The sequence below is a fragment of the Toxotes jaculatrix genome, chromosome 2 (genome assembly GCF_017976425.1).
Source record: "Toxotes jaculatrix isolate fToxJac2 chromosome 2, fToxJac2.pri, whole genome shotgun sequence".
In the NCBI taxonomy this organism is placed as follows: domain Eukaryota; kingdom Metazoa; phylum Chordata; class Actinopteri; family Toxotidae; genus Toxotes; species Toxotes jaculatrix.
Window position 1 is genome coordinate 691,217 of NC_054395.1, and position 20,544 is coordinate 711,760.

General features: G+C 41.2%; 1 protein-coding gene and 2 long non-coding RNA genes across 3 annotated transcripts; all 3 read left to right on the forward strand.

The window, feature by feature from the left end:
• Window positions 1–7,339: 7,339 nt before the first annotated feature.
• LOC121187946 lies at window positions 7,340–10,087 on the forward strand. Its single transcript, XM_041047382.1, has 11 exons — window positions 7,340–7,432; window positions 7,578–7,676; window positions 7,924–7,993; window positions 8,178–8,281; window positions 8,373–8,645; window positions 8,818–8,911; window positions 9,065–9,132; window positions 9,284–9,502; window positions 9,630–9,668; window positions 9,795–9,923; window positions 10,031–10,087. Exons 1-11 carry the CDS (start codon window positions 7,340–7,342, stop codon window positions 10,085–10,087), a joined length of 1,245 nt encoding a protein of 414 aa, XP_040903316.1.
• Window positions 10,088–10,229: 142 nt separating this feature from the next.
• On the forward strand, window positions 10,230–10,674 carry LOC121193741. Its single transcript, XR_005895317.1, has 3 exons — window positions 10,230–10,342; window positions 10,443–10,520; window positions 10,608–10,674. It is a non-coding gene; the product is annotated as an uncharacterized LOC121193741 (long non-coding RNA).
• Window positions 10,675–19,715: 9,041 nt separating this feature from the next.
• On the forward strand, window positions 19,716–20,198 carry LOC121193724. The gene is made up of 3 exons (XR_005895312.1): window positions 19,716–19,855; window positions 19,944–20,018; window positions 20,144–20,198. It is a non-coding gene; the product is annotated as an uncharacterized LOC121193724 (long non-coding RNA).
• Window positions 20,199–20,544: the final 346 nt, after the last annotated feature.

Genomic DNA, 20,544 nt, shown 5'->3' on the forward strand with positions numbered 1-20,544 from the left:
CTTTTCTGAAATGTTAGATTGTTACTTTTTGGAAAAAACATTTGTGTTGCAAAATGTTAGTTTATCACTTTTTGGAAAAATTAAGTTCATCTTTGTTAAAAAAAAAAAGGTTACTGTATAGCTTTTTGGAAAAAATAAAATGTTCATCTGTGTTGCAAAATGTCGGTGTATGGCTGTTGAATTGCTAATTATGTTTCAAGTTTATGTTTAGTTTGTGACAAAGACTACAGATGGATACACAGAATGAATGGTAGGAGGTGAAATGAATTCATTGTATCATTGTGGTATCATAGTATTGTATCATAGTATCATAGCATTGGCAATCCTCATTTCCTAATGAAAATGATTGGGACTGGATGAAAAATGAAAAATTCTTTTTTAAACATCTACAGCTCTGCCATACGTAAACCTAGAAACACAATTCAATGTACATGAAGTCCAAATAATCAATGTGGTATTCAACATTTTCACAGCTTTTAGTCATAGGGCACACACTCAGAGATTTGCACAGACACACAATAGTGACAATACTGTGCTGGACGTAGTCAAAGATTTGCACAGACACACAATAGTGACAATACTGTGCTGTGCGTAGCACAGCACAGTATTGTCACTATTGTGTGACATAGCTACATAAAGACACACACACTTACATTGACACAGACACACACACAGACACCCACTCAGATAGATACACACTCAGATAGACTTATACAGGAATGCATTGGTATTAATACTAGCGGTGCAATGCACCACTCTCGCGATTTCCCAAAGGGAAATTGTCTAGTTAGTGGTGCATTGCTTTGCATGCACACTAGGCACCTCTATAGCAAAGCTATAGAGGTACCTAGTGTGCAATGCAAAGCATGCACACTATTGTTCTTGCGGTTCATCTTCTTCTTCTTCTTCCGTGTCGACTTTCGGTTCGCTACTCCTCCCACACCGTTGAGCGCACACTAACAAATGATACATCAAAACGTGCGGCTCGATCGGACTCGGTGTGCTTGTATTTTGTTCTCCAGAATATTCACGTTTCGCGAAGAAATTCGCGAAAAACCGGCCGAAATTTTCCCATAGAGAATGGCTGGGAAATTTTCAAAAAAGTCGCAAATTCTCCCCTTTTTCAAACAGTATCTACTCTGGCATACTTTCACCTAGAAACACCATTCAAACTGTAAAATGTAGACACAAGTCTCGTGTATTCGGGGTGTATTCAACTTTTTCAAAAGTTGTGTAGTTTTTGAACTGTGAGCTCCAACTGATCATGAGTGATTTTGAAAAAATTCAGGCTTTTCAATGATTGTGTATTGCGGAATGTTCCAGGCTAGAGTGGGAGGTTAGAGTGGAGAGGCTTTAAAAAAACTCTCTGAAATTTTTTTTTACACGACGACTACGGCCACAAATTTTACTCTACAGCAGTGAAATTCTCCAAAGTTGTAGCCACACTTGTCCTCTCTCTCACAATGTGTTCATTTTTTCTGTAGGATTTACGGTTTTTCTTTTGCGTGCCTTTTAGTGAGAAGAGGAGCTCTCAACTGCTCCATTGACTCCAATGTTAATCGAGCAGAGGATTTTTGGAGAAAAGCAGAAAATCCCCTTTTTTGAAACTTGCTGTAAAATCCACATTTTAGACAGTAGGACCATAAAAAATAGATTCAGGTCTTCCTTAAAGTCTTCTCTCTTTGACGGTGCCGTTTGTTTAGCGATACCATGTTTTGTTTTTCCATGGATAGCAGTTGTTCGGCAGGCCCGATTCGGCCGAAAATGAGCTCGTCAGAGCACCTGTGAGCTGCCTCAGCGGCGGGAAAGCTCATCCCCATGGCAACCGTGACTGCAAGAGCTGTGGCTCTCTCTCTCCCTGTAACAACTCTATGTCTCTCTGTCTTTGTAATTAAAACTATAGCAGAACTATAGGGGTCAAAAGGGGGCTGTGCGTAGACACAGACACACACACACATACACACAGTCAATATTTACAGAGGCACACAGACACACACACAATAGTCAATACTGGGTTGTGCGAAGGCACACACAGACAAACACACACACACACACACCCACAGTCAATATTGTGCGGTGCGGCAGCACCGCACAATATTGACAGAGGCACTCAAACACAAACACAAACACAAACACACACACACACACACACACACACACCCTCACACACAGACTCATACACACACACACACACACAATAGTCAATACTGGGTTGTGCGAAGCACAACCCAGTATTGACACAGACCCACTCAGGCACACACAGACACACACAAACACAGACACACACATAGACAGACTGACACACACAAAGCCAATATTGTGCGGTGCGCCAGCACCGCACAATATTGACAGAGGCACTCAAACACAGACACACGCACAGACTCATACACACACACACACACACACACACAATAGTCAATACTGGGTTGTGCGAAGCACAACCCAGTATTGACACAGACCCACTCAGGCACACACAGACAAACACAAACACAGACACACACACACGCACACACACATTCAGACACACACACACACAATAGTGTCAATACTGGGTTTTGCGAAGCACACAACATTACTAGCAGTGCAATGCACCACTCTCGCGATTTCCCAAAGGGAAATTGTCTAGTTAGTGGTGCATTGCTATGCATGCACACTAGGCACCTCTATAGCAAAGCTATAGAGGTACCTAGTGTGCAATGCAAAGCAATGCACACTACTGTTATTCTGTGGATTTTTCTTCTTCTTCTTCCGCCCCGACTTTCGGTTCGTAACTCGTCCCACACCGTTGAGCGCACACTAACAAATGATACATCAAAACGTGCGGCTCGATCGGACTCGGTGTGCTTGTATTTTGTTCTCCAGAATATTCACGTTTCGCGAAGAAATTTGCGAAAAACCGGCCGAAATTTTCCCATAGAGAATGGCTGGGAAATTTTCAAAAAAGTCGCAAATTCTCCCCTTTTTCAAACAGTATCTCCTCTGGCATACTTTCACCTAGAAACACCATTCAAACTGTAAAATGTAGACACAAGTCTCGTGTATTCGGGGTGTATTCAACTTTTTCAAAAGTTGTGTAGTTTTTTAACTGTGAGCTCTAACTGATCAGCAGTGAATTTGGAAAAAATCAGGGTTTACAATGAGTGTGTATTGCGGAATGTTCCGGGCTAGAGTGGGAGGTTAGAGTGGAGAGGCTTTAAAAGAACTCTCTGAAATTTTTTATTTACACGATGACTACGGCCACAAATTTTACTCTAGAGCAGTGAAATTCTCCACACTTGTAGCCACACTTGTCCTCTCTCTCACAATGTGTTCATTTTTTCTGTAGGATTTACGGTTTTTCTTTGGCGGGCCTTTTAGCGACAAGAGGAGCTCTCAACTGCTCCATTGACTCCAATGTTAATCGAGCAGAGGATTTTTGGAGAAGAGCAGAAAATCCCCTTTTTTGAAACTTGCTGTAAAATCCACATTTTAGACAGTAGGACCATAAAAAATAGATTCAGGTCTTCCTTAAAGTCTTGTCTCTTTGACGGTGCTGTTTGTTTAGCGATACCATGTTTTGTTTTTCCATGAATAGCAGTTGTTCGGCAGGCCTGATTCGGCCGAAAATGAGCTCGTCAGAGCACCTGTGAGCTGCCTCAGCGGCGGGAAAGCTCATCCCCATGGCAACCGTGACTGCAAGAGCTGTGGCTCTCTCTCTCCCTGTAATAACTCTATGTCTCTCTGTCTTTGTAATTAAAACTATAGCAGAACTATAGAAGTCAAAAGGGAGCTGTGCGTAGCACAGCTCCCTTTTGACAAAGACACAGACACACTTACACATACACACACACACACACAGTCAATATTTACAGAGGCACACAGACACACACACAATAGTCAATACTGGGTTGTGCGAAGCACAACCCAGTATTGACACAGACCCACTCAGGCACACACAGACTCATACACACACACACACACACACACAGTCAATATTGTGCGGTGCGGTAGCACCGCACAATATTGGCAGAGGCACTCAAACACAAACACAAACACACACACACACACAGACTCACACACAGACTCATACACACACACACACACACACACAATAGTCAATACTGGGTTGTGCGAAGCACAACCCAGTATTGACACAGACCCACTCAGGCACACACAGACACACACAAACACAGACACACACATAGACAGACTGACACACACAAAGTCAATATTGTGCGGTGCGCCAGCACCGCACAATTGACAAAGACCCACTCAGGCACACACAGACACACAGATACACTGAGACACACACACAATAGTGTCAATAATGGGTTGTGCGAAGCACAACCCATTATTGACACAGACCCACTCAGGCATACAGAAACACAAGTACACACAAATACAGACACACTCTGACACACACAGAATACACACAGACACAGACATAGACATAGACATAGACATATATATATATATATATATATATATATATATATATGTATATGTATATGTATACATATAAATGCGTGTGTGCATATGTGTATATATATGTGTGTGTCTATATATATAAAAAGAGAGAGAGAGAGAATTACCAACTCAGAGTTTCCATCTCATTTTATAACATTCATTTGTTGGAATTATGTCAGTTTTTATACTTTTTTTAAATTTACATCTTTGAAATAAATTTCATTTCAGAGTTGAAAATATAACATACATGTGTTATGTTTTATATTTTTATGAAGGTTATTTATTTATGGAAATTCTTTTAGAGATAATATTATTTTTTTAAAATATTTTTTCTAATATTACAAAAAGGGATAACTTTTCAAAATCAGTGTTGTTGACATATCCTAAACTGATAATCCCTGCACAAGAAAATACACTTTGCATTTGCATTTAAAGGGTAAAAATTAATTCACAGTCTCTATACATTGTGAGGAGTGGAGTTAATCACCAAAAAAATAAAAAAAGAAAGTAAAAAAGTTAACGTTTGTGTTTTCATTAATGTGTTGTATTATAATACATTAATAAAAATAAATATTAATAATGAAATGCAGTGTGACTGCTCGGACTCGAACGTGTGAACGGCGCATACGTGTCTGTGTCAAGTTCACAGATATCGGCCATCTGATTTGACAGATCACGTCGGATGAGACACAGGAAGACTCTGATTGGACAGTTCCGTGTGCATTTTATTTCGCCTTGATATAAAAGCACTGGCCCGGGGCTGATCGACACCCTTTGATCTCATCATAGGTAAGAGGCTGTTCTGTTTGACACACATTAGCATACTGAAATTGTTAGTAAAGGTGGTTTTACTGAAGCTAGATATTATTGACGTGTGATATATAGTGATTTCTCATTATTGTGGAACAAGTGGATGTACTTGTTTTTGGTCGGTCTGTTTCTGTACAACTATGTTAATCCGAGCTAGCTGCGCCGTTAGCTCCGCTAGCGTCGTCCGCTAGCGCCGTTTGCTTGCTTCGTCCGCTTCCTTTGCTTCGCCAGTTAACTGTTGAGGAAGAAGTAGCTAAAGAAGCTAACCAAGCTGCGTATGTCCGTTATTCTTTAGCGGAGCAGCAGACGGAGCCTCCTAGCTCCGTTAGCCTCCGCTAACAGAGCCGGAGCTCCCCTCCACTGCTCGGAGTCACGCTCTAAGCCAATAGCGGTGACAAACATTAGCGTACTGACATCGTTAATAGACGTGAGATTACGCTAGACATTACTGTATTGTGATTTCGGTTAATGTGTTTAATTATTTGTGGTCGGCCTGTTGCTATATAAGAACCTTAAGTCTTGCTATCAGCTAACGCCGGTACACGGTTGTGGTACATCGGTGACATCAAAGTCAACGCTGTTCGCTCCGCTGCTGAGAATCGCGCTATAAGCAACAGCAGTGACTTTGTCTTTTCTATAGAAAAGCATTACGCTCAGCGAAAAGCTAACGGTGCTAAAAGTAAGCTTGCTGAAGCTAGACATTACTGCCTCATGATTTGTTGTTTAGTGTGTGACTGTAGTATTAAATACTGCCTTTTGACCAGGGAAAAACACCGTTCTCCCTGTGTTTTTGCTTTTGGTAATGTGCATTTTGCTGTTGGTAAAATCTGTTACATTTGCTGAAGTTGGTGTTATTTGTGGGTGCATATTTATAGTGTTATAGCAGTGACTTTGCTTTTTCTATAGAAAAACATTACGCTCAGTGAAAAGCTAACGCTGCTAAAAGTAAGGTTGCTGAAGCTAGACATTACTGCCTCATGATTTGTTGTTTAGTGTGTGACTGTAGTTTTAAATACTGCCTTTAGACCAGGGAAAAACACCTTTCTCCCTGTGTTTGTTTGGTTGTCTGTGATAAACTGTGACTTAAAGTATTTTTTCTGGAGTTGGAAAAATATCATTCTTAATTTTTTTTAAATAAAGTTTTACACTCTACCTTGATTAAGTAGAAAATGAAGTATTTCATACATGAGTGTTTTTGCTTTTGGTAATGTGCATTTTGCTGTTGGTAAAATCTGTTACATTTGCTGAAGTTGGTGTTATTTGTGGGTGCATATTTATAGTGTTATAGCAGTGACTTTGCTTTTTCTATAGAAAAACATTACGCTCAGCGAAAAGCTAACGGTGCTAAAAGTAAGCTTGCTGAAGCTAGACATTACTGCCTCATGATTTGTTGTTTAGTGTGTGACTGTAGTTTTAAATACTGCCTTTTGACCAGGGAAAAACACCTTTCTCCCTGTGTTTTTGCTTTTGGTAATGTGCATTTTGCTGTTGATAAAATCTGTTACATTTGCTGAAGTTGGTGTTATTTGTTGGTGCATATTTATAGTGTTATGGTAATTCTTTGTCTTGAGGAATAAACTATTACTATAATACCATGTATTATAAAAATGTATATAGTATTATAATTACAATCTATTATTGTTATAAATTATGAGATAGAATTATAAAGTAAATTCTGTGCCCACAGACACACACATCATGACAAGCATAGATGTTTAACGTGTCTGTTATGCTATGAGCATGTTCCTACTATTGACTTGTAACATTTGAGACATTTCTTTTTTTTGCAGATAAGATTGAAGGTTTCCAGTGCTGTCCCAGCTATTGATCGTCTTTCTCAGAGCAGTATCACCACATCACCCACACACAAATTCACTACATCATTGTTTCATCACTCTCTCTCTCTGCTGTAATCTGTCCTCACATCTGTGTCACATTTCATTTTATATATTAAGTTAGGCATATTAGGTATAGTTTAGATTTAGGTTAGGTTCAGGTTAGTTCGTTAGGTTAGTCTATCTAACGTTTGAGAAGCATTTCTCTTGTTTTTTTTTTTTTTTTGTCTTGAACTTCTGTCGGCAGGATGCCAAGGAAGTCCAAGAAGTCGGCGGCGGCGAAGCAGCGATGGAGGAAGCTCGACCTGGAGGAGCTGACGTCGTTCGCCCCCCCCCTGGAGGTACTTACACAGTAGATACGTTTCTGTGTTACAATGACAAATGTCTGCATGAAAATGGCTGTAGAAATGTTACATCTGTTGCTTTCTTCATAAGTGCTGAGTTCAGTATGGAACTGCCATGTCTTTGATGTTACTGTTTCATCAGACGGTGTCCCCCCCGGCTGGAGAGGAGCCTTCCAGAGGGTCAAGGACCAAGAGGACCAAGGAGACCCGCCCCCCCTGCTCCCGAGCTCCAGTCAGCAACGTACGTTACTACCACAACTCACTCTCACACAGACATAGAGAGACAAGTTTAATGTGCTTACAGTCACACATGTACTTGTGTTTAAAATGTTTGTATTACTTTTTAAATTTGTGTTATATTTTGTTTGAAAGTGTTTGTTTTTATCTTAGCTTTATTAAATTTCACTGTTCATTTTATGAGATGTAAAGTCACCTAGAGAGTTTTGAAAAATGTTTATGATTATTATTGTTATTGTATCTGTCATCAGGCGGTTGGATCTTCACCCCCAGCCAAGCCGTTCTGGAGCCCGGGTGATGTGCGTGCCGAAGTTCGTGCACGTGAGTATCTACCTGTTTTATCCCTAAATGATCCGTAAATCTATTCATCATCAATATTAAACTTTTGAAAGTCATTTTCTTTCCTGTACTTTTTTACTGGTAAAAATGAATGATTGTTGACATTTCCTGCTTTGCTTTCCTTCATTCAATTTTACATTTATCTGTCTTGTTCTTTACTAAACAGGCCGCGGTACTGGTTACCGCCATCGGGTGCTGAGGTGGCCAACTTCAAAGCTCACTGGACGGAGCCACAAGTTGGTCATCCCACCGGAGTCTCCTGACAAGAAGGTATTGTTATTATTGTGCAGTTTATGAAGGAAGTAGTTGATCTGGAGAGGCGTAAATGATTTTCATGCTAAAGAAATCTTCTCTGTTGCAGTTCATTCTGATTGTTGGGGACTCCCATCTCCGGTCCATTGCTGACGGGTTCGCCGTGATGCCAGAAGCTAAGTATTCTTTTGGTATCATGTCAACCCCTGGGGCTCACGCCGCTGAGCTGCGGACTGAGGTCCAACATGTTGTACTTCCTCGGTCCCCTCATGCTGTCTGTGTTCTAGCCCCCAGTAACAACCTGACTGCCAGCAGGACCATCGACGAGGCGGCCGTCGACTTTGCTCGTTTCCTCACTGCTGTGAGGAGCCGCTGGCCGGAGGTAAGCTTTATTTTATGCCTGTTGTATTAGTAGTAGAAGTACATTGATTAATTAGATTAAATGTATGAGTTTTTAAAAATTAATGTGTTATTATTTTAATGTGTGTGATTTTGAATGAAAATGTAAATTGGTAAGAAACATGTTTTGTTTTGTAAAATTTTGTTTTCTACAGGTCTTTGTGCTGGACTTCCCGCCCCGCCTGAAGGAGGATGAGACGCACCAGGTCCTCCTTCGGCAAGAGTACCACCGCGTGGCAGCTCGTATGGGTGTGTAAAAAAATAAATATCATCTCAATAAAGAGAAGAATAAGAAATGTACTTAAAATGTGTGTGAAAATATAGTAATGAACAAAAAGTCAAAATACATGTATGGATGTTTTAATGACTGTTATTTTTTTTTTCTCCCTTTTATATTTTTAGGGTTGAGGTACTTCCCTGCGGCGGAGCACTTCCCCCGTACGCGCTTGGAGCTGTGGAGCAGAGACGGCGTAAGTAGTATATCTATGTGTGATAGAAATATTCTAATAATTCCTTGTGTGTTTATGTGAAATATTTAGTCAACAGCACCTACTTTTTTTTTTTTTTTTTTTTTACAGTTGAACTTTGTCTGTAAATGGGTTTCTATTGTTATGTCTGCAGGTCCATCTGTCCGACCGTGAGGGGATGGGGATCCTCACGCAGTTGCTGTGGAGCACCACGGACTGGTTCCTCGAGACACCGCCTCCACCTCCCCAGGTGTCTCCTACACCTTCACCGCCACTTAGGAGATTCTCTCCTAAGCTGGTTGTGAAGGGTGAGGTACGTGCTCCACTGTCTCCTGACCCCTTCCAGTGGAGGGTTGTGGGTCAGAGCAGCAAGGTAAGGTTTTTCTTTTATACTATTTTGTGTGTTTACATGTGTTTATGAATACATTTTTCTCAACGGGTTCACAGTCGTAATTATAAAAGCACCTATTTAATCAAATATGTCATCTAAACTTTACCAGTCGCAGGTTTCCGGCCAGGCCAGTGTGGCTCAGCAGCGGGTGAGTTATTTTTCTAACTTTTTTTTTTTTTTTTTGTCCTTCAAGTTAACTGGTGAGTATTTAAACTTTGTGTATTTAACCAGACAAATGTTCATGTGTCTTTGTCTTTTTTTGTGTCTTTCACAGAAGGAGGAGTCCTTCCTTCCACTGAATCCAAAGTGGTTCAGTGGCATGGCTCTTCGTGCCATGGAGGAAGTGTCTCCTTCTGACCTGTGTGGCGTGGTGGACTGCAAGTCTCCTCCAGCGGGCAAGAAGGTAAATTGTGTGACATCTCTTCTCAGCTGTATTATAAAGTTTCATCTTGTTCCTTACAGTTACTGGTGCTATGCTTTATTTGACCGTGCAGGTGGCCTCCCCGGCAGCAGCCAGGCGTCGCAGGACCAGGGAGAGACGCCCCCACAGCCGCCAGTCTCCAGTGAACAACGTATGTTACACAATTGGCACACACCGTCAGTGTTTACAGTTGACATGGCGTTTTCATGGAGACATAACTACACTGTCCTCTCTGTCTGAATTTTAATATATTTGTCATCTGTCAACAGCTGGTTGGATTACCTCCAACCGGGGTGTCACGGGGACTGGAGGACGACGCCCCCTCCAGCCCGGTTCCTGTGGTGAGACGGTCCAGGACCATGGACGGACACCCCCCCCGCACCCAAACTTCAGTGACCAACGTATGTTACTTTCTGCCAGAACAAACACAATCTCACACAGAACACACAATGTCTTCACTGAGACATGAAGTTTAACATGTTTGTTATCATGTGTCAACAGCTGGTTGGATCGCCTCCAGTCAGGTTGTCCTGTGGTTTGGGTGATGCAGCGACCCCCTGCTGTTCTCCGGTTGCGAAGGTAAATATTATTCCTCTTGAATCAAGTCAATAATGTCATTAAAGTCTCTATTGTACTGAATTATTATTATTTTTCCCAGACGGCCAGGATGAAGACCCCTTCACCCCCTTCACCAGCTGTACCCAGAGCCCGTCGCTCTCCTCGCCCAGCTAAGGTATTTACTCCACAACTGACAAACACAGAACATTTACTGTAAAATCAGCTGTAACTACATAAAACTGCTTAATTTAACATTTGTGATAGCATTATCTTTCTCTGCAGTTCACAGATGCCAGTGAGTTATTGAAATACATTTGGGAAACTTTTCTTGTATCAACTTGGTGTATTGTGTTGCCTCATATATAAATATTAATTGGTGTTATCTCTTATTAAAGACCGTCCAGACGCCATTTCCCTCATCAACCAGCTGGCCCTGGATCATCGATGATGGACTCTCCACCTCTTGTTCCCCAGCTAAAAAAGTAAGAACTTTTATATTCGGGTCTATCGTTGGCTTCATAAAGTGTTTTTGTTTGAGGCAGAGCGCTCTTGGTTTTAACTGAAATGCATAACAAAACTAGTTTTCATTTTTAAGCCTTTTAATAATTAAAAAAAAAAAAAACCTTTCTGTGCCATTGACTCACATTTCAATTCAATTCAATTCAATTTTATTTATATAGCGCCTTCCACAATCAAAATTGTCTCAAAGCGCTTTACACATGTAAAGAAGATTTTTTTTTAATACACTGCCATTGCAGTATAAATTAAAATGTTTATGAATATTTTCATTTAGGGAAAGGTGTGACAAGTCTTAGGGATGTAGGAGGCACAAATTTCTCTTTCAAACTTTGTTCAAGATAACAAGGGGTGACTAGTAATTTGATTAAATCTGCACTAGGTAAAATGCTATTAATCACATTTGCTGAAACTCATTTCATGATTGTAGCACATGAAACAGGTCATTACTACAACTAATGTTAATAACTAATAATAAATCTAATAACAAGTGATGTAATAATGATATGATAAAATTAAATTAAAAGTAAACCTTTATGATAATGATAATAATTTATCCCTATTTCAGGTTACTCAGCCGTTTAATGTAAGTGTTAGGGCCAGTCATAGTCAGAGCGACATGAGGTACAGCGACTTCTCTAGAAACCACCAGTGTACCTGCATGTCCCTGACTTTTCTGGCGTATGAGAACGAGGGCTGTCAGTTTAACACTGCGGCCCTCGATAGGGTGCTGGCAAAGGGAGATTCGCTTTATGTAGGTGTAAAGCGACAGCTCATCCTGGAGAACAGATTCCAGAGTGACCATCTCACTGTGGAAGAATTACCAAAACAAGTCCTGACTGACACAGCAATGTATACTGTCCACATGCCTGAAATTAGGTGTGGACTTGTAAAACTCAGTGGCAACCAGGATTGGTGTCTGCCCCTTGCCACACAGTTAGAGTGTCTGTCAGGTGAAGTCAATCTGGCTTTAATTATAGTAAGTCCAGAATGCATTGCAGTTTTCCGCAACCGATCAGGCATGTATGGTGTGTATGATTCACACTCAAGAAACACGGTGGGCTTACCTCACCCCAACGGAACTGCAATTATGAAGACCTTCTCAAAAATCAGTGACTTGGCTGAACACCTGCTCAAACTCTTCGCAAATCGCGGACCTTCTGCCACTTATGAGTTTGTGCCGGTGTCATTCGAAGCCATTGGTTCCCAAGAACGTCCTGATGCATCTCTGGCACAAAATGTATCCAGGACAGCTCTCCCACCAGCACCAGAAGTTCCTAGTGAAGTTCCTAGTGAAGTTCCTAGTGAAGTTCTCCTTCCGCCTGCCAAAGCCTCTAGGAAAGTTCTCCCTACTGTAGCAGAACATGTCTCGAGGGCACCCCTCTCATCAGCAAGTGTCTCAAAGCTGCCTAAGCAACGGCGACGAAAAGCCATTCGAAAAGCCAGTGTCAGAACAGAGCAACAAGCACTAGTGTCATGTGAACTTAAAAGGAAAAAACGAGCCCAAAGTCAAAAAATCAAATATGCAACGTGTTCAAGATTTAGAATGAAAAAAATTCAGAAAGAAAAAAGGAAATATTCCCAAGATTTTCTTTATCGAATCAGAAAGCAAAAAAGCTTCACCGAAAAGTACAAGGCAGATCCTGCTTTTCGAACTCAAAAACAGAAATCTATGTCCCAGAAATATAAAATTAATCTTGATGCTAGAAGACATAAGAAAGCATATATGCAAGCAAGGTACGCATGCAACCAGGAGTACAGGCAAAAAAAGAAGAAAAATGCCAAAGCGAGATATAGTGATGATGCACAATTTAGATTGCGCTGTATTCTTCGTAATCAGCAGAGATTGAATGAATTGACCAAAGATAATGTAAATTGCATTTTTTTCAAAATGCATAAAGCTCTCAAAATTAAAAGAAAATACAGACAAATTGTCCCCCACCGTCCCCAGCCCCTGATCGATCCCGTAATGGAAGTAGCCATAGCTTCTTTTCGGGAATCTATTAGACATGGCCCAACTTATATTTGTACAGTGTGTAACCGAACAATGTTTCCAAATCAGGTCAAAGCATGTAACAGGGGAAAATATAGCAAAAACCTAAAAGTGGCAGCAGCATGCTTGACAGGAAACTTTGTTCATTTTTGTGATAGCGAGTGCTCTTCCCCTTGCACTATGCCACAAGAGAGACTGTCTGAGTGGATATGCTATACCTGCGACAATCACCTTAGCAGAGGATGCATGCCACCCATGGCAGTCTGCAACAATTTGGAGTTAGCGCCCATCCCCCCAGAATTGGCTGTACTTAATGTGCTAGAAAGGCAGTTGATTGCAAAAATCCTGCCTTTTGCGAAAATTGTTGCTCTGCCAAAAGGCCAACAGAGAGCTGTTCACGGAGCCGTTGTTTGCGTTCCATCAGAGGTGGAAGCAACCGTGAACAGTCTGCCAAGGCCTAGGTCTGAAGCGCAGCTGCTTCAAGTAAAACTAAAAAGGCGTATCCAGTACAAAGGATACCAACATTTTTATACTGTCAACATGAAGAATGTACTTGCTGGCCTGGCTAAATTAAAAGAACAACATTCGGACTACAGGGACATAAATGTTGACGAGAGTGTCTCTTTCGACAGTCTGCATGGTGAAGAGGAGAACATTCCAGAGGCAGACTGGGACATTGATTTAGAAGAGGTGTTTAAAAGTGAAAATGAGCCAGAACAGCTAGAGGTTCCTCGTCAGCAAACCACGGCCGCTGACGAAGAACAGGAGGAGCTGAGACCGGGCCTGACACTGGACACTTGCATGCAGCCCCCCGACATTGCACAGGAAATCCTTTCGTATGGCGATGGCATATTTAGTGTTGCACCCGCGCAAGGCAACCAACCGGTCGCGTTTTTCGCCGTACCAAACTTAGAGGCCATGGCCTTTCCTGTGCAGTTTCCGACAGGTGAGAACACATTGGATGAGCGTCGAACCGTCTCCCTGTCCCCGAGCCTGTACTTTAATTGTCGGCTCTTTGCTGCAGATCCGCGCTTTGCAAGTGACCAGAGTTATCTTTTCTTTGCGCAATTTGTTACAGAGACTCACCTCGCGACGCATAGCATGTCTATTCAAATGCGTAAAGGAAAGTCTAAAACCCGTGACGGCCGTACGGTTAATAATCTCATGCTCCAGAATAGGGACGAACTTGAACGGCTCATTATGGACCAAGATGCGACCAGGTTCATGCAGCCCCTTAGAGGCACTCCAGCCTATTGGCACAAAACCCTTCGAGATGTCCACGCCATGGTTCGTCAAATTGGGAAACCGACATTTTTTGCCACCTTCTCCGCTGCTGAGATGAGATGGCCTGAGGTCATAGAGATCCTCAAAGCTCAGCAGGGCGAACGAGGCGACTTTTCAGACTTAGACTGGAAAGCCAAATGCGATATTTTAAGAAGCAACCCCGTAACAGTGATGCGCGTGTTTGAAAAAAGAGTGGACGCTCTGATGACGAACCTCATCCTCTCACCGGCGCAACCGATTGGCGAAGTAGAGGATTATTTTTACCGCGTGGAGTTCCAAGCCAGGGGAAGCCCGCACATTCACATGCTAATTTGGATTAAAAATGCGCCTAAATTTGAAGACGACCTCGATGTAACGGTTATGGAATTTATCGATCGATACATTAGTTGTAAAATGCCCGACCCTGACACAGATCCGGAACTGCACAAAATAGTGTCAGAGGTCCAGGTGCACAGCAGGAAACATTCAAAGTCCTGTAAGAAGGGAAATGTTTCCTGCAGGTTCGGCTTTCCAAAACTTCCGATGGATAAAACATTCATCACCAGGCCCCCCACTATTGATACCCTCCAAAAGAAATGTCCAAAAGATGCAGACTACATCGCGCACGTAATGGAGCAAAAGAAGTCCCTCGATAGACAGCGAAAATCGGCCAAGAAAAAGCTCCAGCCGCTCAGAGATCTGCTTATGGATCCAGGCGCTTCGTTCAGTAGTTTGACAGACTTGCTTTGCCAGTGCAAATTAACTTACGATGAATACTTCGATGCCGTCGAGCTACTGGCAAACAGCCATGTCGTGATACTGAGGCGCCATCCAAATGATTGTTGGGTTAATGCCTACAATCCCACATTAATTAGAGCCTGGAACGCCAACATGGACATCCAATACGTCATAGACGACTACAGCTGCATCATGTACATGATGTCGTATGTGTCCAAACCGGAGCACGAGATGACGGAATTCCTTAAGAACGTCGTCAAAGATGTTAAAAATTCGAACGTCAACGAGCGAGACGAAATGAAAAAAATTATGCAGGCCTACTCTAAACACAGAGAGGTCAGCGCTCAAGAGGCCGTAGCTCGTACCTGCAGCTTGCGCCTCAAGAGGTGCTCCCGATCCGTGGTGTTTCTTCAGACCGACGAAGAAGGTCTGAAAATGAGTCACCCCATGGGTAGACTGGAGAAAATGGAACCCGGGTCAGAGGACGTATGGATGTCGGGGTTGCCTGAAAAATACGCCAACAGACCTCTCAGTGCAGAGTTTGAGCGTATGTGTCTGGCCGAGTTTGCGTCCGAGTACAGGGTACTCTACGGCCAGCAGATGGAAAGCCAAAAAGCCATTCCTTTACAAAATAATCAAGGCTATATTGTTAAGAGAACCACAGGAAAACCAGCAATCATTAGATATACTCGCTTCTCTGAAAAAAAGACTCCGGAAAAATTTTATAGAAGATTGCTGAAACTTTATCTCCCACATCGATTCGACGACGATCTGAGAGATGAAGCGTACCCCACTTACGAACAGTATTATAAGCGCGGTGTGAAGTGGGGTATGAGAGTAGATGACATCGTGGGTCGCAACCAAAAACGTTACGAGGGCAAAGGAAAAAATATTGAAGCTGCGTTGAAAAAGCTTCAAGAGTGCGGTCCTCTCGTGAATGCCTGGAACTCTTTCGCGCCCGAAGTCGAAGTGGACCGGCTGGAGTGCCTGGCTGAGCGTGAACCTGTAGATCAGGACCAATCTAATGAAGATGTCCCGGAATTTGACACTCGGAAGGACAGGGGGAGCTCTATCATTAGGATAGAAGCTCCAGAGTTGAGTCCAGACTTTGTTAGGAAAATGTACCAAAGTCTGAACGAAACTCAGGCTTCCGTTTTCTACAGCGTTCGACAGTGGTGCTTTGATCTTGTCTGGGGCCACGATCCAGAACCTTTTTATTACTTCCTGACGGGAGGGGCTGGATGTGGCAAATCACACGTGATTAAGTGCATTCACCAGGAGGCAACCAGAATTCTGCGCGAGCTCCCGAGATTTCGGGACTACGCAGACATGTCCCAACCCGCAGTGCTGCTGACCGCATTCACAGGTACAGCAGCATTTAACATATCAGGCCACACGTTGCACTCCATCCTAAAACTGCCAAGGTCCTTGAAGCCACCTTATCAAGGTCTTGGGAATGCACTGGACGAAGTCAGAGCGACACTGTCCAACGCTGAGATTCTCATCATCGATGAGATATCTATGGTCTCCAAAGAGCTCTTTGCCTACGTGCATTGGCGATTTCAGCAGATCAGGGGAAACCGGAAGCCATTTGGAGGCATGTCTGTCCTCGCTGTAGGCGACTTTTATCAACTGCCGCCCCTTGGTAAAGCCAAGCCACTGTGTGTGTACGAGGAGACCCAGTTTGATCTCTGGAAGGATAACTTCAAAATGGTGGTCCTGACGGAGATCATGCGACAGAAAGACGATCGAGCTTTTGCTGAACTCTTGAACCGTCTCAGGGTGAAGCAAAAGCAAGATCCTTTGTTAGATGAAGACAGGGTCTTACTTACGCAGGCAGTGGCTGATGGTCAACATTGTCCAGCACAGAGTCTACACATCTACGCCACAAACAAAGAAGTAGACCGTCACAACGCCGACACCGTAACTGCCCTCCACAAAGATGCGATTGGCATTGCAGCTCAGGATTTCAGAAAAGACCCCGCAACTGGCTGCATGACGTTTGTGTTTGGGGAAATTAAAGGACACAAACGAGATCTGCCTGACAACATAATGGCTGCTCCAGGAGTACGCGTTATGTTGATCCGAAATTTAGATGTGGAAGACGGCCTTGTGAACGGTACATTTGGAACCATTGGCCACATTGTAACTAAAGCACCAGAAGGCGTCAAGCTGATTGGACTGGTGCTGGACAATCCTACAGCAGGACAGAGATTCCGCCGAAAAATCTTAGGTCCCTCAGATAACTTGGTGTACATCGAAAGATCTGAGGAGAGCCTAAGTAAAAAGAAAGGGGTTGTTCGGCGGCAGTTCCCCATGAAGTTAGCTTTTGCCTGTACGGCCCACAAAGTTCAAGGAATGACCATGGCGTCGGCGGTTGTGTGTCTGAAGCGTGTTTTTGAACCGGGTATGGCGTACGTCGCTCTCAGCCGCGCAACCTCACTCCAAGGTCTCACCATCCTTGACTTTGATGAGAAAAAGATTTATGCTGACCCCGAGATCAAAGCAGCTCTGGAAAGTATGGATCATGCATCTTTCCAGAGCTGTAGACCATTGTTACAGTTTTTACAGTCTGTAAAAGAAACTCCAAAGGTTCTGACCATTGTCCACCACAACACTCAGGGCCTGCCGTGTCACATGGTAGACCTGAGAGCACATCACGAGCTCCAACGAGCAGATGTGCTTTGCCTTACAGAGACTCATTTGTCGGGGTCTTCTGTAGCCCAAATTTTTCAATTGGAGGGATACACCGTGTTCACACGTAGCCGACAGCTGTCTTACAACAGCTGTGTGGACATGGCCAAAAAAGAGGGAGGTGGAGTTGCCGTGTACTGTCGAGACAATGTCCAGGCAGAGCCTCGCCGGTACATGCAACAGGTCAGTGATTTGGAGTTTCTTGTTGTTAAAATTGAGGCTCCAGTCAAAGTTCTAATCGCGACTGTGTACAGACCGCCAAATTTTGCATTGGGAATCTTTCTCCAAAATTTGAAAAACCTCCTGGACTCATTGGACATGCTCAATCACCAGCCCATCATTGTTTGTGGCGATTTTAATGAGGACCTCCTTTCAAAAGGAAAAAAAAGTATCAAAGATTTCTTTCAGTCCAGAGGTTACACTCAATTGATAACCAATTCCACAACCCAAAAGAACACGCTCATTGACCACATTTATATTTCAAATTCAGATAAATGTCTTCAATCAGGTGTTCTGCAAACATATTACAGTTACCACAGTCCGGTTTATTGTATTTTGACTGAGTAATAGCCTCTCCAGCCAACACGTAGCTAATTTAGATGTAATTTATGTCAGGATTGTGTTTAAGTTTTTAGGAACTATGTATGTATTTTTATATATATATATATTTGTTAATATGTAAATGTTTTTGTTTGATAGCTTTGTTGTTACAGTGGCACGTCTTGGCTGGAAATGCTTTTATATTGTCATTATGTAAATGTAATTGTATGTATGTATTTGTGTATTAATTTATTTAAGAATGGGGTCAGCATTATTTTCTCATGTTCTTCTTACCATCTATTGAGATGATGAGAACAACTGGGTCACTATTTAAGATGTATTGTAGGACGTTATTGCTAAGTTTCCTTAATATTTATTTATTTATTTATTTATTAACATTGTAATATCTTATTTCATGTCCTTCTCATCATCTATTTAGATGATGAGAACGGCATGTGTAAGATAATGTTAGCTGTAAAACAGTAGAATTTTGTAATTTATTGCTAAGTTTCCTTAGTATTTATGTATTTATTTATTTATTTATTTAACATAATTTATTGCTAAGTTTCCTTAACGTTTATTTATGTATTTATTTATTTATTTAAGATTGTAATATCTTATTTCATGTCCTTCTCATCATCTATTTAGATGATGAGAACGGCATGTGTAAGATAATGTAAGGTGTACTGTCATAGAATTTTTAAATTAATGCTAAGTTTCCTTAATATTTTTGTATTTATTTATTTAACATTTAACATATTTTTTGCTAAGTTTCCTTAATATTTTTGTATTTATTTATTTAACATTTAACATATTTTTTTGCTAAGTTTCCTTAACATTTATTTATGTATTTATATATTTATCTATGCTAAGTTTCCTTAATATTTTTGTATTTATTTATTTATTTTTATAACATTGTAATATCTTATTTCATGTCCTTCTCATTATCTATTTTGATAATGAGAACAACATGTATAAGATAACTTAAGCTGTAATGTAATAGCTTAGCTAACGTAATTAGTTACATTAGCTAAGCTAAGCTTACATAAGCAATCATGTGTTTTTGTTATTGCATGCAATGTTTCTTTTATTTTTTGCTGGGGTGAGGAGTGTCTTTCAGGAAGGGGTACATCCAGCTAAGATGAAGACCGAGCTGCATGTCAACCAGGTGCATCACAAAGTAAGTATGTCTCCTTTTTTAAGTTATTCGTGTGCATTGAGTGATTAAACTAAATGATGATGTCATTGTTTTATAGGATGATCCAGTGAGAAGACCTCCACAGGACTTCAACAAATCTCTCCACTGAAGACAACCAAAAAAAAAAAAAGGGAAGTCATATTTCATTAAATTCTCAACCTTCTCTTCAACTGTTTTCATCATTCTTTGAAACCTGTAATCAATTTGTTTTTTAAATCTTTCAATTATACAAGATACAGAAAGAAGACCTCCAGAAATCTGCAGCAAAAATAAGGTAATATTTCATAAAATTTTAAACTTTCTCTTCAAATGTTTATATCAGTCTTTGAAACCTGTAACTAAATTGTCTTTTAAATCTCTCAATTATACAGACTACAGGAAGATGAAGAACCAGAAGACTGCAGCAAAAATAAGGTATGTAATATTACATGAAATTGTAATTTTCTTTTAAAATGTTTACATGGGTCTTTTAAACTAATTTGTCTTTTAAATCTAACAACAGTGACCCAGGAAGAAGACCTCCAGAGGACTGCAGCAAGTCACTCTTCATTGAAGACATCAAGCCAGCAGCAGAGAAGTAAGGGACATTTAACATTTTATGTTCTATCTTATACTGTCAGTTTAGGTATGTATGTGTAAATACATGCTTGGACAACACTTTCAACCCACCTGACTCAATGAATAATGTTTTTAATATTTTAGGAAGAACAACAGCAGACTCAGGATGAAGAGCTCTACGAAGACGGCCTCCTATGCTCGTCTTTTGTAAAAAGTTCATCTCTTTTGTGAAATGTTTATCAGTTTTTGGAAAAAACAAGTTTATCTTTGTTGTGAAATGTTAGTTTATTACTTTTTGAAAAAAAAATATTAAGTTCATCTTTTCTGAAATGTTAGATTGTTACTTTTTGGAAAAAACATTTGTGTTGCAAAATGTTAGTTTATCACTTTTTGGAAAAATTAAGTTCATCTTTGTTAAAAAAAAAAAGGTTACTGTATAGCTTTTTGGAAAAAATAAAATGTTCATCTGTGTTGCAAAATGTCGGTGTATGGCTGTTGAATTGCTAATTATGTTTCAAGTTTATGTTTAGTTTGTGACAAAGACT

Excerpts from the sequence above, each read along its gene's own strand:
- LOC121187946 (XM_041047382.1), top strand. The coding sequence starts at position 7,340 with ATGCCAAGGAAGTCCAAGAAGTCGGCGGCGGCGAAGCAGCGATGGAGG. Across the intron at positions 7,677-7,923 it reads CCCGAGCTCCAGTCAGCAAC|GCGGTTGGATCTTCACCCCC; the intron begins GTACGTTACTAC and ends ATCTGTCATCAG. Across the intron at positions 8,912-9,064 it reads CCGCGTGGCAGCTCGTATGG|GGTTGAGGTACTTCCCTGCG; the intron begins GTGTGTAAAAAA and ends TTATATTTTTAG.